The sequence below is a fragment of the Hemitrygon akajei genome, chromosome 20, assembly GCF_048418815.1.
Source record: "Hemitrygon akajei chromosome 20, sHemAka1.3, whole genome shotgun sequence".
Classification (NCBI taxonomy): domain Eukaryota; kingdom Metazoa; phylum Chordata; class Chondrichthyes; order Myliobatiformes; family Dasyatidae; genus Hemitrygon; species Hemitrygon akajei.
The window spans coordinates 41,781,809-41,797,310 of NC_133143.1; the positions used below are offsets into that span (position 1 = coordinate 41,781,809).

Below are 15,502 nucleotides of genomic sequence, written 5' to 3' on the forward strand. Positions count from 1 at the left end.
GTTGAGAGAGGCACATTAGAATCATTAAGGATTGCCTTCACCCAGGACATGCCCCCTTCTGATTGCTACCATCAGGGAGGAAGTATAGGAGCCTGAAAACACACTCAGCATTTTAGGAGCAGTTTCTTCTCCTCTGCCACCAGATTTCTGATTTGACAATGAATCCATATACACTATCTCACTTTCACCCCCTCTCTTTTGCACTACTTATTTATTTTATAGATATATACAGTGTATGTCTGTGTATGTGGGTATAGTTCTTACTGTAAATTTATATATTTTTTTTACTGTGTATTGCACTGTACTGCTGCTGCAAATCAACAAATTTCACGACATACGCCAGTGATATTAAACTTGATTCTGATCATTTAGGAAGCAGTTGGTTCGGTACATGGAGCGTTGGGGCTCAGTCAGATATTGGGACTATCTGGGTGGGTGTAGGCTGGTTGAACCATTGAGCACATCTACATGAAATGTAGCTGTAGAAAAGCAGCACCCATCTTCAAAGATTCTCACCGTCCAGGCCAAGCTCTTTTCTCGCTGTTGCCATCAGGTAGAAGGTACAAGTGGATTCACACCAGCAGGCTCAAGAAAAATTTCAACCTCGCAACCATCAGGCTCTTGCACAAAGTGGGGTAACTGCACTCATTCTGGTTCTGGTGTTCCCACAACTGATGATCTCACTTTAAGGACTCTTTATCTTGTTATTTCATGCTCTTATTATTTATTGCTATTTATTTATATTTGTATTTGCACAGTTTGTTATTCATTGATCCTGTGGGGAGGGGGGTAAGTGGAGAGAATAGTCATTGTTTTGGGTCAACACCCTGCATCGGATCCCAAATAATCCATGCTCCTCTACAATTCTATGTTCCATAGACAGACACGTGAATGTGAGGAAAATGGAAGGATATGGACATTGTGTAGGCAGAAGACATTAGTTTCGTTAGCCATTTGATTACTTAATTGGAGCAGCACAGCATTGTGGTCTGAAGGGCCTGTTCCTGTGCTATACTTGTTCTATGCTCCTTGTTCTTAATTATGAACTTCACACTACTTCGAAAAGATGCATTGAAGATCCGAAGATACCCAGGTGCCTTCACCACACAGAATTCCTTCTGTTGCTGCTTTGCTTACTTGCTTGCCAACAAATATTACATTGCAACTTTCTGCTCACGTCTACCCATTTCCTTACAATGTAAGAATAACTAATGGAATATATGCCTCTCGTATTCATTGTCTGAGCTATTGATGAGTATCTTGGAAAGCTGCTGTCTTGGTACCAGTTTCTGGCAACTGGAGTCATTCATCCCTATTCTTTGACTCTGATCTCCTACTCTTTTTCCTATGCATTTCAATAAGGTGTTTCTAATTCTAAGTGCGTTTCTTTTATGTTAACTGGCTCACTTGTGAAAATTTTATGAATGACTTGTGGAAATCAGTGTCTGAAAAAAAATAGTTTTGATTTGCTCTTTTGAATCCAATCTGACTCTCATTGATTACTGTAGATGTCGGATTATAAGCCGCTACTTTTTTCCCACATTTTGATCAGCTTTGAACTCTGCGGCCTTTACTACGGTGCGGCTAATGCATGATTTTTTTTCATGCTGCCAAAAACATTTTGCCTCGTAACAGTAGACCAATAAAATTGATGAGTAGTTCACAGAGGTCCAATGAAATTGTACGATAAATCAAGCGCACTTTCACAATTAAATTATTGTAAATCAGTCATTTGTACTCACCCTCATCAACATGGAAAACACTCGAAGAAAAGCATTGTGCTGCCTTTATGGCAGTTATTTAGTTTATAATATTTTCGCTTAGTAATTCATTTGTTAGTTAAAGTTAGAAGTGTTTTAACTATATTTGTTTTCTGTACTACATCCCGGGATGCTATGACGTCACACCCGGTTTCGCCGCGTCTTGTGGGAAAATGCCGGTTTGCGATAAACAGGAAGGCGGGGGGCGAGCGGCGGAGCGGCGGAACCAAAACGCTGCTTTTAAGTTAAAGGCGATCAATAACTTTTCCTGGTAGGCTGCAGTATATATATTTTTTACCAGTCGTTAGGAGATATTGGAATGTTGTTCAGTAAAAAAGTATACGCAACGTATATTTAAAAGTAGCCGCGTTACAGGCACGGTTCGAAAAAAAGCATTTGCAATATGTATTTGTTTATGTTACCATATGGATTTAATTAAAAGTTAAAAAATCCTCACGTGTAATATCTTTCTGTGTAAATATCTCATATTACAACGTGGGACACCTGCGGCCGAAAATCCGGTGCGGCCTAAAATCCGGTGCGGCCTGTACAAGTACAAAATTGATTTTATTTCTAAAATTAGAGCCAGCGACTTTTAATCAGGTGCGCTCTGTAGTGCGAAATCTACGGTAATCTATTTCTTTCCTTATTGTTCATTATTTTCTAGGTCCTTACTCACTCTGAAATAAGAATTCAGTTAACCTAATGATAAAATTTGATCTCATTTCCCAGTTTCTCCTTCAAGCCTTCTTAAATAATGTGGTTAAACAATTTTCAATTTCAGCAGGACAGTTCCGGGAGTGATAATCTATCAGAATTTGGAAGAGTGTCAAAGGTTCATTTATTATCAAAGCATGTATCCATATACAACTTGAAATTTGTATTGGGACTAAAGCTTCTGTAATTTCCTCAGTGGGTTGGGATGGTAAAAATCAGATCCTGGAGATGTCCCAATCTTCAAATTATGTTATTTTCTCTTATTCTTGCTCTTAAGTGTATTAATTGTAAGATGGTCATTTCTTTGATATATTTTTTTTTAGTTTGCCTGGTACTTTGGTGACATAGCAAAGAGCACTAGCCATGATGGCCGGTTTACCTATTGTCTCATTTTCAAACTTCACAGGGGCTGGTGACAAATCTTACTCTGGCTTCAACAATCCTGACTGACTGGACTATCTACTCGTTAAATATTGATGAAGCCATATCGAATGGCCTCTTGGATAAGCAGCAGAAGCTTCCAGGGCTAACTTCTACAGCCAATGTGAATGGGCCGTCCTTTTACTTGGGTTCCTTTGTGATTCCAAGTGGCATTCCTGACCTACCTCAAGATACTTTCCTTAAATTTCCAGGATGGACTAAGGTGGGTAGAAGATTTGATTTAAAAACAAGAGAAAATCTGCAGATACTGGAAATCTGAGCAACACACACCAACTGCTGGAGGAACTCAGCAGGCTGGGCAGCACTTAGGAAAAGAGTACAGTTGACGTTTCGGGCCAAAACCCTTCAGCAGGACTGGAGGGAAAAAGGTGGGGGGAGGGGAAGGAGAACCACAAGGTGATAGGTGAAACTTGAAGTGGGAGGGATGAAGGAAATATCTGGGAAGTAAACTGGTGAAAGAGACAGAAGGTCATGGAAGAAACAAAAAGGGGAGGAGCACCAGAGGGAGGCGATGGGCGGGCAGGGAGATAAGGTAAGTGAAGGAAAAGGGGATGCGGAATGGTGAAGGAGAAAGGGGGGGGGATGGGGGGCATTACCAGAAGTTCGAGAAATTGATGTTCATGCCGTCTGGTTGGAGGCTACCCAGGCAGGATGTAAGTTGTTGTTCTGCCAACCTAAGGGATGAATGAATAAGGGAGTTGCGCAGAGAATGATCCTTGCAAAAAGCAGAAAGTGAGGGGTAGGGAAAGATGCCTTACTGGGGGGGGGGGGTTCCCATTGGAGATGGTGGAGGTTTCAGAGAATTATGTGCTGGACACAGAGGCTAGTGGGGTGGTAGGTGAGGAGAAGAGGAACCCTGTCCCTGATATGGTGGCAGGAGGATGGGGTAAGAGCAGATGTGTGTGAAATAGAAGAAATGCGGGTGAGGGCAGTGTTGGTGGTGAGGCCCCTTGTTTTGAAAAGGGAGGCCTTCTCTTTCATTTTAATTAAACCTCAGCAAAATAATTGAACATGGAGTAAGCTTTAACTATTAAAGAATGAAAACAAGTAGCGTATATAATTTCATGCAGGACAACGTCTGTCCCATCTGTTAATCTGTCCAATTAAGTACCCATGATTTGCATTTATGATGCAGCTCAAATTACAGGGTGTAATGTGCCCAGGTTTGTTGTGGAATGAAAGCTCAAAGAGGAAGTGCTAAGTGAAGAGGGTACATGAAGCATACAAGGCCAGAAAGACAAGTTAAGGAGGCGGTAGATGAGTACAATGCGAGGTTAAGTAATTAGTATGAAGATTAGGAAAAGAGAATAATTTTACAGTGGTGGAAAACAAGTAAACCTTGGTTTGGGTTATGTCTTGTTATGTCTGTTTGTGAGACACACTAAATAAGCTTTCAGCAATTGCGACACAGTATATTATGTTTCATTGTAAAGATATTTGGAAAACAAAAATGGGGAAGTATTGCTAAGATTGTAAGGACTTTAATGAGTTATCATTTGGAGTGCTTTGTTTTTCTCTCCACTTCTCAGGAAGTATATACTTCTGTTAGAATCAAAGCAGTACATATTTTCAAAATTGATTGGCGATATGAAGGGGCTGCCCTTTGAGGAAAGGCTGAGTGAAATCAGCCTCCTTTAATGGTATCTGTGAATCGGGTAGTAACTAGGACTATTCCATCCATGTCAAACCTTCCAAGAATCTCTTGTCCTAAAGCAATGACATTTTGTTCTTTTTTCTACAGGTAAAAGCCAGTTTTACTCACCCTCTTCCCAAAAGGACATTTCCTTAATTAATTTTCCATGTATCTCAGGCTGACTAATTTTATTCCAGAAATAAAGTAGTGCTACACACTGTTAATTTATGAACTTAAGGATAAGCTTAAAGAGTCATATGCTCTTTTTCTTATATTCTAACAATAATAAGACAAATGCTGATAACCACTAATGGTGTGTACCTGCACTCTGCTTTCCATAATTAATTAATTCTAACTTAAAAACAGAAAAAAAGAGCTGAAGGAGGCATATAACATCATGACTGTTCGCTCATCTGAATGTCATATTCCCATTCTCTTCCTATACTGCTTGGTGTATGGTGTGTATAGAATTCTACCTCCTCCTCAAGAATACTCACCAACTTGTCCTCTACAGTCCTCATTGCTAGTGATTTTTATGCATTTACACTTACTTGTGAATAATATTTTCCTCTGTAACAGTCATTGATTACTTGCAGAGGGATTCTTAGTCTTGACAGCTTCGGCAGCAGAAATGCACTCTCCACACCCAGTCTGTTTAGCTCCATCAGGTTTCATTTTGATGCTTTCTCATTCTTCTAAACTGTGGTGAACGCAAAACCAGCCAACTTAATCTCTAACACGAGAAAGTCCAAAGCAACACACACAAAATGCTGGAGGAACTCAGCAGGCCAGGCAGCATTTGTGGAAAAGAATGACATTTTGGGGCAAACTCTCCTCACTAGGCTGCCCGGCCTAGCTGGAGAGCATGATAATAAGTTTATCTTTCTCTAACTAGAAATATGTGGGTTTGATCTCATTAAGGCACTGAATAATTGTTTCCTAATCACATCAGTACTTGACAATGGCCACATCTCTAACCACACAAATCCCCAAGACCAGCTGCATGCTTGTTGAGATAACTGGTGCACATGAACACTCAAGTCTATTTGTACATCAACACTTCTCAATCTAACACTAGATACTACGCTGCTTTGATATTTAATTATTGAAATGCTCAACTCTGCATTTATCGTGTTATGTTCCAATTGCTATATTTTTACTAACTTGCTCAAACTGTCTTAAGTTGCCTTGAATCCTCTTCGTGTCCTCCTCACTGCTCATAATCCCACACTGTTTAATATCACTGGCAAACTTTGAAGTAGTAAGTACCATCTCCTCATCCAGAGTATTGGCATGTAATTAGAACAGCAGATGGTAAAGCACTATCCCCTGCAGTACTTTACTTGGTCACTGCCTACTATCCTGAAAGAAACCCAATTATTCTAACTGTCTGTCAAAGCAGTTTTCAGTCCAAGCTAATGTATTACTTCCAGTGGCATGTGCTTTGATTTTGTACACTGACTTCTCTGAGAGACTTAACAAAAGCTATCTAAAAGTCCAAGTTCACTGTGTAAATTGACTCTCCCTTATTTATTCCATCAGGTACAACCTCAACAGATCTGGTTTGTACAGCACCATTTTAGAAATCTATGTTGACTTTGTCTAAACCTGTTGATAAGTTTGACATGTCCTGTTATTTCATACTTAATTGTAGCTTCTAGGGTTGTAGAATTTGTAAGGCTTCCTTTTAAAAAAAAAAGTGGATAGCAAGGTTTTTTTGTCAGCCGGTTAGAATGTGAGAATCCTGTTAGCATTAAGTACAAATAACAGAAAGTTTTGACTCAAAGCGACAACTTCATGCCAGGTAAAAAATGAACGTAAATAACTTTTCTGCCTTTTACAGTGGGCTGTAAACCTACAGATGTTATCAGCATTGTGCTATCAAATGTTGAGATAGATTTAGTTGATAAAGCATGTTTTTAGTACTGCAGCATTTGGGGGAAAGTTTTTCTTGAAATTATATACAAGTTTAAGTTATATTGTTGCAATTCCTTGAGTAGACATCTTTTTCTTTGAATTGCCAGATATGATACTATAGACAGAACCTTGCAGAATTACATAAATCCAAAAACCTTCCAGGTTTTAAAAAATTTACATTTTATTTTATGGAAACTTCATTTTAATTTTTTTAAGTGTGGCTTTGTATAGGGTAAATGCAGCAGAAAATTTATTGTATAGGAAGGTTTCTGTTCAGCGATTTTTATGGTAATAGTTAGAAAAGCCTTCATGCTATTTCTTGACTTCTATAAGTTTTTACATTTGCATCCCCCTTATGGGTTTGTGATTTTGTCTCAAAGGTTAACCTCCTCATTACTGTACCTAAGTTAGACTAGGTCTTGTGCTAATATCAAATGTCTACATTGTGAACAGATACTGCCTGATCTGCTGAATTTTGCCAGCTGTTTTATCTCAGATTTGCACCACTGCTGTTTGATTTTGGATTTGTCACTGTGGTGAGATAGTACCTCAGCCACCTCTCCCAAACTCTCCTGGTGGGAATTCTTCTTGATTCACCTGCCCCACATCTCGTAATGTAATGAACACTTTTCAGTCATACAGGATTAATCGTGAAGTTTCTACCCCTCCCTCTCCCAATTACACTATCTTGTGCTTCACTGTTTGTTGTGGGGATTATACTCGCAAGACTGTGTGCGACAACTGAGCTGTGCATTTTGTGAAAAAGTATTGAGAATGTTACTGCAATTAAATCCTACACTGCTAGGGCAAACCAGAAACCATGGCTGACTGCAGAGGTTCATGCATTGCTTAGGGTTTGGGATGCTGTCTTTGTGACATCAAGGAAAGGCCCCTCTTACCCCTGAGGAACAGGTATGCAGTCTGGCCACAGCCACAGTGAGGAGAATCCTAGCCAGGGTAAACCCACACAAAACTGCAGGGCCAGACAACATACCTGATCAGGCGCTGAGGAATTGTGCAGCCCAGCTAACAGAGGTCTTAACAGACATCCTTAATATCTCTTTGAAGCAGTTCACTGCAGGTTTCAAGGCAGCCTTCATCTTTCCAGTGCCCAAGAGAGCTACAATAACTGGCTGAGAACGATTACCGGGCATTGGCCCTGACTTCAAAAATTATGAAATGCTTTGAGTGGCTGGTAATGTATTGTTTAAAATCCCACCTTACAGTTGCATTGGACCCTTTCCAGTTCACTTACCACTTGTCCACTGATGATGCCATAGCCTCGGCTCTTCACTCCATCCTGTCCCACCTAGAAAATGATGTCTCATATCCCAGGATGTCGTTCATTGATTTCAGCTCAGCATTTAACACGACCATCCCCCAGAGTCTGGTCCTTAATCTGTCCTCATTGGGGCTCAATACCCTCCCTGGAACTGGATCTAGATCTTCTTAACAGGAAGATCCCATTCAGTCCAAGTCGGCAGCAACACCTCAAGCTCCATCAGGCTGAGCACTGGTGCTCCCCAGGGCAGTGTGCTCAGCCTGCTGCTGTTCACACTGCTGACTCATGACTGCGCTGCCAGATCCAGCTCAAAATGCAGCAAGTTCACTGAAGATGAACCAGTGGTTGGCCTCATTAGCAACAATGAGTCAGCATACAGAGAGGAGGTAGAGAGGCTTGTCAGATGGTGTGAGAAGAACAACTTGAGTCTGAACGTGGACAAGACAAGAGTCATGATTGTGGACTTCAGGAAGGTGGAGTGCAGGTTGACCACTCTCTATTGCACATCAATGGCTCTGCTGTAGAGAGAGTGAAGAGCATAAAATTCCTTTTTGTTCTCCTAATGGGCAATCTAGCCTGGACTCTCACCATCTCAATAATCAAGAAGGCAAGCAGCTTTTGCATGTTCTGAGAAGTTTGAGGCATGTGGAGCTCCCTGCCCTCATTCTCATACCTTTCTGCAGGAGCACCATTGAGAACGTTCTTTCTGGCTTGCATCATTGTGTGCACTGGAAGCTCTAAGACATCAGAATGCAAGACCCTACAGAGGACAGTAAAATCTGCTAAGTGGATCACCGGGATCTCCCTCTCCCCCATTTGTGACATTTACCAAGAGTCTTGTAGACAAAGGGCCCAAAGTATTGTTGAGGATCCCTACCACCTATTCCACAGTCTCTTTGACTCACTACCATTAGGAAGGAGGAGGTACAGGAGCATCAGGATGAGAACTGCCAGACTGGGTAACAGCTTCTTCCCACAGGCTGTGAGACTAATGAATACCCTGCCAGCATCGAGGGCTCATCACTAGGACAATGAGCTGTTTACTGTTTACCTATGCTGTGCAATACAGGCATTGTTCAGTTATATTTTATTAACCTATTTATGGTTATATTTTGTTTTGTGTGCTGTGTGTAATGTGTTTTGTTGGTGTACTGTAGACTGGAGTAACGTTTCATTTGGTTGTGTATGTGCATGCGCACGCGAACACACACACACACACACACACACACACACACACACACACACACACACACACACACACACACACACACACACACACACACACACACACACACACACACACACACACACACACATACTCACACTCACACTCACACACTCTCGCTCACACTCTCACACTCGTGACAATAAACTTGAACTTGAAACATTGCAGGTCCTGCCTTAATGATGATGAAAGACAAGCCAGCACTTCCTTAAACTCATTTTTGGCTAATTTCAAGATTGTCTTTTTTGCTAGTAGACTCAGAACAACACACCACAGCTGTTGATGTCCAACTTCTAAGCACATATTCTTGCACTTACTTGACAAGGGGAGGACGGGAGTGGGAAACGACAGTACCATACTCTGCAGCAACCCAGGAGGATGCCAAATGCCAATGCTGTTTGCATGGCTTGGGTCAAGAAGCAATCTTGAAATTCAGCTACAGATTGGCAAGTATGACATTGTGGCCATCTCTGAAACTTGGCTCAAGGATGGCTGGCATTGGGAGTTGAATGTCCAAGGATATACGGTGTATCAGAAAGATAGGTTAGTAGGCAGAGTGGGTGGTGTGGCCCTGTGTATAAGAAATCATATTAAATCATTAGAAAGGAATGACATTGGATCGGAAGGCTTAGAATCTCTATGGGTTGAGCTAAGAAATGGCAAGGGTAAAAGGACCCTAATGGCAGATGTATACAGGCCTCCAAACAGCAGCTGGGATGTGGATTACAAATTACAGCAGGAGATAGAAAAGGCGTGTCAGAAGGGCAATGTCATGGTAATCGTTGGGGATTTCAACATGAAAGTGGACTGGGAAAACCAGGTCAGTACTGGACGTAAGGAGAGAGAATTTGTAGAATGTCTAAGGGATGACTTTTAGAACAGCTTGTTGTTGAGCCCACTAGAGGATCAGCTGTGCTGGATTGGGTGTTATATAATAATCCGGAGGTGATATGGGAGCTTAAGGTTAAGGAACCCTTAGGGAACAGTGATCACAGTATGATCAAGTTCACTTTGAAATTTGAGAAGGAGAAACTAAATTCCAATGTGTCAGTATTTCAGTGGAATAAAAGAAATTACAATGGCATGAAAGGGGAACTGGCCAAGGTTGACTGGAAAGGGACAGTAGTAGGAAGGACAGCAGAGCAGCAGTGGTTGGAGTTTCTGTGAAAAAAGAGGGAAGTGTAAGACAGATATATTCCAAATAAGAAGAAATTTTCAAATAGTTGTTATATATTACGGTGGTTGACAAGTGAAGTCAGAGCCAAAGTAAAACCAAAAGAGAGGGCATACAAGGAAGCCAAAGCTAGTGGCAGGATAAAGGATTGGGAAGCTTTTTAAAAACTTGCAGAAGGAAACTAAGAGTGTCATTACAAAGGAAAAGATGAATTATGAAAGGAAACTGGCAACTAATATCAAAGAAGATACTATAAGTTTTTTTGAGTATATAAAGGGTAAAAGAGAGTTCAGGATAGATATAGGACCAATACAACTGGAGATATTGTAATGAGAGGCGCAGAGATGGCAGAGGAACTAAATGCATATTTTGCATCAATCTTCACAGTGGAAGACATCTGCAGTATACCAGACATTCAAGAGTGTCAGGGAAGTGAAGTGAAGTATGTGCAGTGAAAATTACGACTGAGAAGGTGCTCAGGAAATTTAATGGTCTGAGCGTGGATAAATCTCCTGGACCTGATGGAATGCACCCTTGGGTTCTGAAGGAAGAAGCTGTGGAGGTATTGACAATGACCTTTCAAGAATTGATAAGATTCTGGTATTGTACCGGATGACTGGACAATTGCAATTGTTACTCCACTATTTAAGAAGGGTGGACGGCAGCAGAAAGGAAACTATAGACTTGTTTGCCTGACATCAGTGGTTGGAAAGTTTTTGGAATCGATTGTTAGGGATGAGATTACGGAATACCAAGAGGCACATGACAAGATAGGAAAAGGAAAATCATGCCTGACAAAACCTCCTGCAATTTTTTGAGAAAATTTTGAGCACGGTAGACAAAGGAGATGCAGTAGATGTGGTGTACTTGGGTGCTGCACCCGAGGCTGCTTAGCAAGATAAGAGCCCATGGAATTACAGGGGAGTTACTAGCATGGGTGGAGCATTGGCTGATTGGCAGAAAGTAGAGAGTAGGAATAAAGGGATCCTATTCTGACAGACTGCCGGTTACCAGTGGAGTTCCACAGGGGTCGGTGTTGGGACCACTGCTTTTTACAATGTATGTCATTGATTTGGATTATGGGATTAATGGATTTGTGGCTAAATTTGCCGATGATACAAGAATAAGTTAAGGAGCGGGTAGTGTTGAGGAAACAGAGAGCCTGCAGAGAGACTTAGCTCAGGGGAATGGGCAAAGAAGTGGCAAATGAAATACAATGTTATGAAGTGTATGGTCATGCACTTTGGTGGAAGAAATAAACAGGCAGGCTATTATTTAGTTGGGGAGAGAACTCAAAATGCAGAGGTGCAAAGGAAATTGGGAGTCCTTGTGCAGGATACCCTAAAGGTTAACCTCCAGGTTGAGTTGGTGGTGAAGAAGGCGAATGCAATGTTGGCATTCATTTCAAAAGGTATAGAATATAAGAATAGCGGTGTGATGTTACAGCTCTATAAGGCACTCGTGAGACCATACTTGGAGTATTGTGTGTGGTTTGGGTTCCTTATTTTAGAAAGGATATACTGATATTGGAGAGTGTTCAGGGAAGACCCACGAGAATGATTCTAGGAATGACAGGGTTACCGTATGAGGAACGTCTGGCAGCTGTTGTGCTGTATTCCCTGGTGTTCATGAGAATGAGGGAGGATCTCATAGAAACATTCCAAATATTAAAAGCCTTGAACAGATTAGATATGGCAAAGTTATTTCCCATGGTAGGGGAGTCTAGGACAACAGGGCATGACTTCAGGATTGAAGAACGTCCATTTAGAACAGAGATGTGGAGAAATTAATCAGAGGGTGGTAAATTTGTGGAGTTTGTTGCCATGAGCAGCTGTGGAGGCCAAGTCACTGGGCGCATTTAAAGCAGCGATAAATAGGTTCTTGATTAGCGTGGGCATCAAAGGGTATGGGGTGAAAGCAGGGTATGAGTGGGGATGACTGGAAGAATTGGACGATTGTATGGCGGAGCAGACTCAATGGGCCGAACGGTGCTCTTCTGCTCCTATGTCTTATGGTCTTATAAGTGAAATCCATATTTCCAGGTCTTATTTTAGTTTCAATCCACAGCTATGTGTCCATGTTAGCAATGCTAATTTCAACAGGCTCTAGAAGAAATAGAATTGGCTACAAGCATGGGACATGTTTTCAGTGCTGTTTTGTTAGGGATTCAAAAGAACAAGAGAGACTTATTGTAGTTCTGTCTTTCTTAATTTCCATAAGACCATGACCATAAAATATAAGAGCAGAATTAGTGCTCTTGGCCCATTAAGTCTGCTTCATTCTTTCATTTTGTCTAATCCATTTTCCCTCTCAGCCCCAATGTCCTGCCTTCTCCCTGTATCCCTTCATGCCTTGACTAATCAAAAAATTATCAGCCTTAGTCTTGAATATATCCAGTGTCTTGGCCTCCACAGCTGCCTTAGGCAACAACAAATTCCAGAGATTCACCACTCTCTGGCAAAAGAAATCTCTCCTCATCTCCATTCTAAACAGACTTCCCTCTATTCTGAGGCTGTGTCCTCTGGTCTTAGACTTCACCACCAGAGGAAACATCCTGTCCACATCCATTCTATCGAGACCTATCAGTATTTGATTGATTCCCCTCATTCTTCTGAATTTCAATGAGTTGAGGCCCTGTGCCAACAAATGCTTAATTTCAGAGTGTTACAAGCTGTTTTATGTCCAGGATAAACAATTATGAAACCGATGTGCTATTGCTGAAAATACTAGTCAATATGTTAAATACCATGGAGCAAATGTTTTTTTAATATATAGCTTAATATTGGCCAGATTATCCCTCCTGCTCTTCAAAATGGGATGCATGTCTTCCTCTGAACATTTAAAAGGACTTGTGTTTAATGTCTCAGTTGACAGAAGACATACAATAATTCAGTATTCCCTTAAACAGGTTTGAATTGATATCCTAGGATTTATGTTCCCTGGGGAGTAACTGAAAACCCTTGCTCTTCTTCACCTCTTGCAAGAAGATATCACCGACGGAAGGTTGATGAAGGAGGCAACAGAACTGAGCACCAGGAACTATCTGCATTAAAGCAGAGATTTAAAACAAAACATTTGCTCTATGGTATTCACATATTGACTGGTATTTTCAGCAATAACACATAGGTTTCATAATTGTGCTTAATTAAAATTGCATGTGACTTTGCTGACGTATGTCATGAAATTTATTGTTTTGCGGCAGCAATACAGTACAAGACGTAAGAATGACTAAAATTACAATAAACAGCACAAAAGAAGTATAGTGAGGTAGTGTTCCTAGATTGTTCAGAATTCTTAGGGCAGAAGGATGCTTTTGTCACAAGTTTAAGATATTTCCCTCTTGTGGAGTTAGTATTGAACCATAATGAACCTTAAGTTGTCCCAGAAAGTGAATAGAGAGCTTAATTTATTTTTTAAAAAATTGTAGAGTGTTGTTGGAGCTCAGAATTGTGTATTACAAAAGAATGCTTGTGGCATAGGGAAGAAATGGATTGATATTGGAAGTAAAAGATGATGAAAAGCTTAGTGAAATAGCAAGAGTACTTTTGAAATGCTTAAACAAAGAGCAAACATCTATGATTTAAAAACAACAGCCTCTTCCTGCGCTGTTAACGATTCAAATTTCACTCTTGCGCCTTCTGAACATGTTTTGTAATACCCACCTCACTTTCATAGCTTCATCGTACGTGTTCAATTAAGATGTACTCTGTAAATCCGTTGTTAGCAAAATGCCTGCAGTCTAGACCATATGTAAATATATGGTTAAAATTACTTTATTTTAACGGAAAGCTTGTGATATTTTTTCCCAATACTTGGAAATAAATCTGACACTATCTGACCACCAGAACCCGAGAATGTTTTGCTTGCATGTAAACTCTGCAAAGTGGCACCTTCAATTTTCGTGCTTCAGCTCTTGCATTGTAATACCATAAGGGTACATTCATATTGTAAGGTAATGCTCACTATTTTATTTTTGTTATTAGTAATCATCTAACTCATGTCTTAAATGCAGAATAAGTGAGTTAACTAATTGGTTAATTTACAGTAGTTATGAAATCTACAAAACTTGGTTTGATTTTTAGTTGGCTTTGCAGTTGTCTCTTAATAAGGAATGATGTTGATATAATTGAGAATGTACTGTATAAATGGAAAATACATCACTTTGTTTTGTGAAAGCACACGATTCAAGTTCCTCACAGTAAAAAGCAGAGTACAACTGACTTGTGTTAAATTATTGGGTTTGTATTTGGAGGTCTGGATTAATGGTCTGGATTAATAGTCTGGAGGACAGTATTTAAATTCAACCTTAAATAAATAAATTTGAAAAATGTGGTACTACAATTGGACCATCTGCCAAGAATCTGCTATCCTAGTTGTTCACTTAATTATGGATCCAGAGCCAGCTAACTACTTTATGAGATGATTAGCAAGCCACCAGTCAGTGCCTGAATGGTATAGATATTTGCATTTTAGGGCTATTTGTATTGGAGTGGTTTAACAGGGGCTTATAAAATTACAAATATCTCTGCTCTTTTTGACCTTGGTAAATAAGTTTACTCTATTTACTGTCATTGAGGAATTAGAATTCAGTGGTTGCAAGTATTATATTTTGCCAGCTAACATATGTCCTTATCTCATACAGTATTTCTTATTTCAAAACCTTGCCAAAAAAAACATAGTTAAAAAATATATAAAGGAATCCAAAATAAAGGATATTTTGCAATGTGTCCTTACTGAACCTGCTGTCATTTTCTGGGCAAAGTTTATGGTTTATTTGTTGGCTGAAAACTGGAGAATGACAATGTGGCCATGTCGTTGCACACAGCATGTGGCAGAAAAAATGACGGTCAAATGCTCTCACAACTAAGTTGATGTTCAGGTGTATTTGTTTGAATATGATATAACATTAGCACAAACTCACAGAGGACAGTTGGGAATATATTCATATTTGGAATTTAGTAAATTCGGGTATGATAGAGCTTTATACTTACACTCTCAATTAATCTGATTTTACCTTATTTATGAGTTCTGCTGGTTAATAAGGACAAGAGATTCTGCAGATGCTGCAAATCCAGAGTAACACTATGGAAAGGAATAAAAACTTAAATTTAAGTGTATCTATTTTTTAATTAGAGCCCAAATAGCATATTGTGTCCATAAATAATGGGTTAAATTGAATAATATCATGGTCTTTAGAAAGCTACAGAAGGTATTCATTGAAGGAGGATAATCTGACCACTCATTTTGTAATTTCTGACCTATGTAATCGCAATTTTTAATTCTTTTACCTCTGTCTGTAAAAATCTTAAAAGAGTAGGCAGTTCCTTTATGAAACCTTCCTAGGTAATGTATT

At 40.0% G+C, this 15,502-nt stretch overlaps 1 protein-coding gene across 1 annotated transcript in view; it reads left to right on the forward strand.

Moving 5' to 3' along the window:
- Positions 1-15,502, forward strand: part of glb1 (galactosidase, beta 1) — a 71,260-nt gene that overhangs the window by 50,194 nt on the left and 5,564 nt on the right. The window contains exon 15 of the mRNA XM_073024243.1: positions 2,884-3,120. Within this exon, the coding sequence (XP_072880344.1) occupies positions 2,884-3,120 (237 nt within the window). The remainder of the gene's footprint in view (positions 1-2,883; positions 3,121-15,502) is intronic.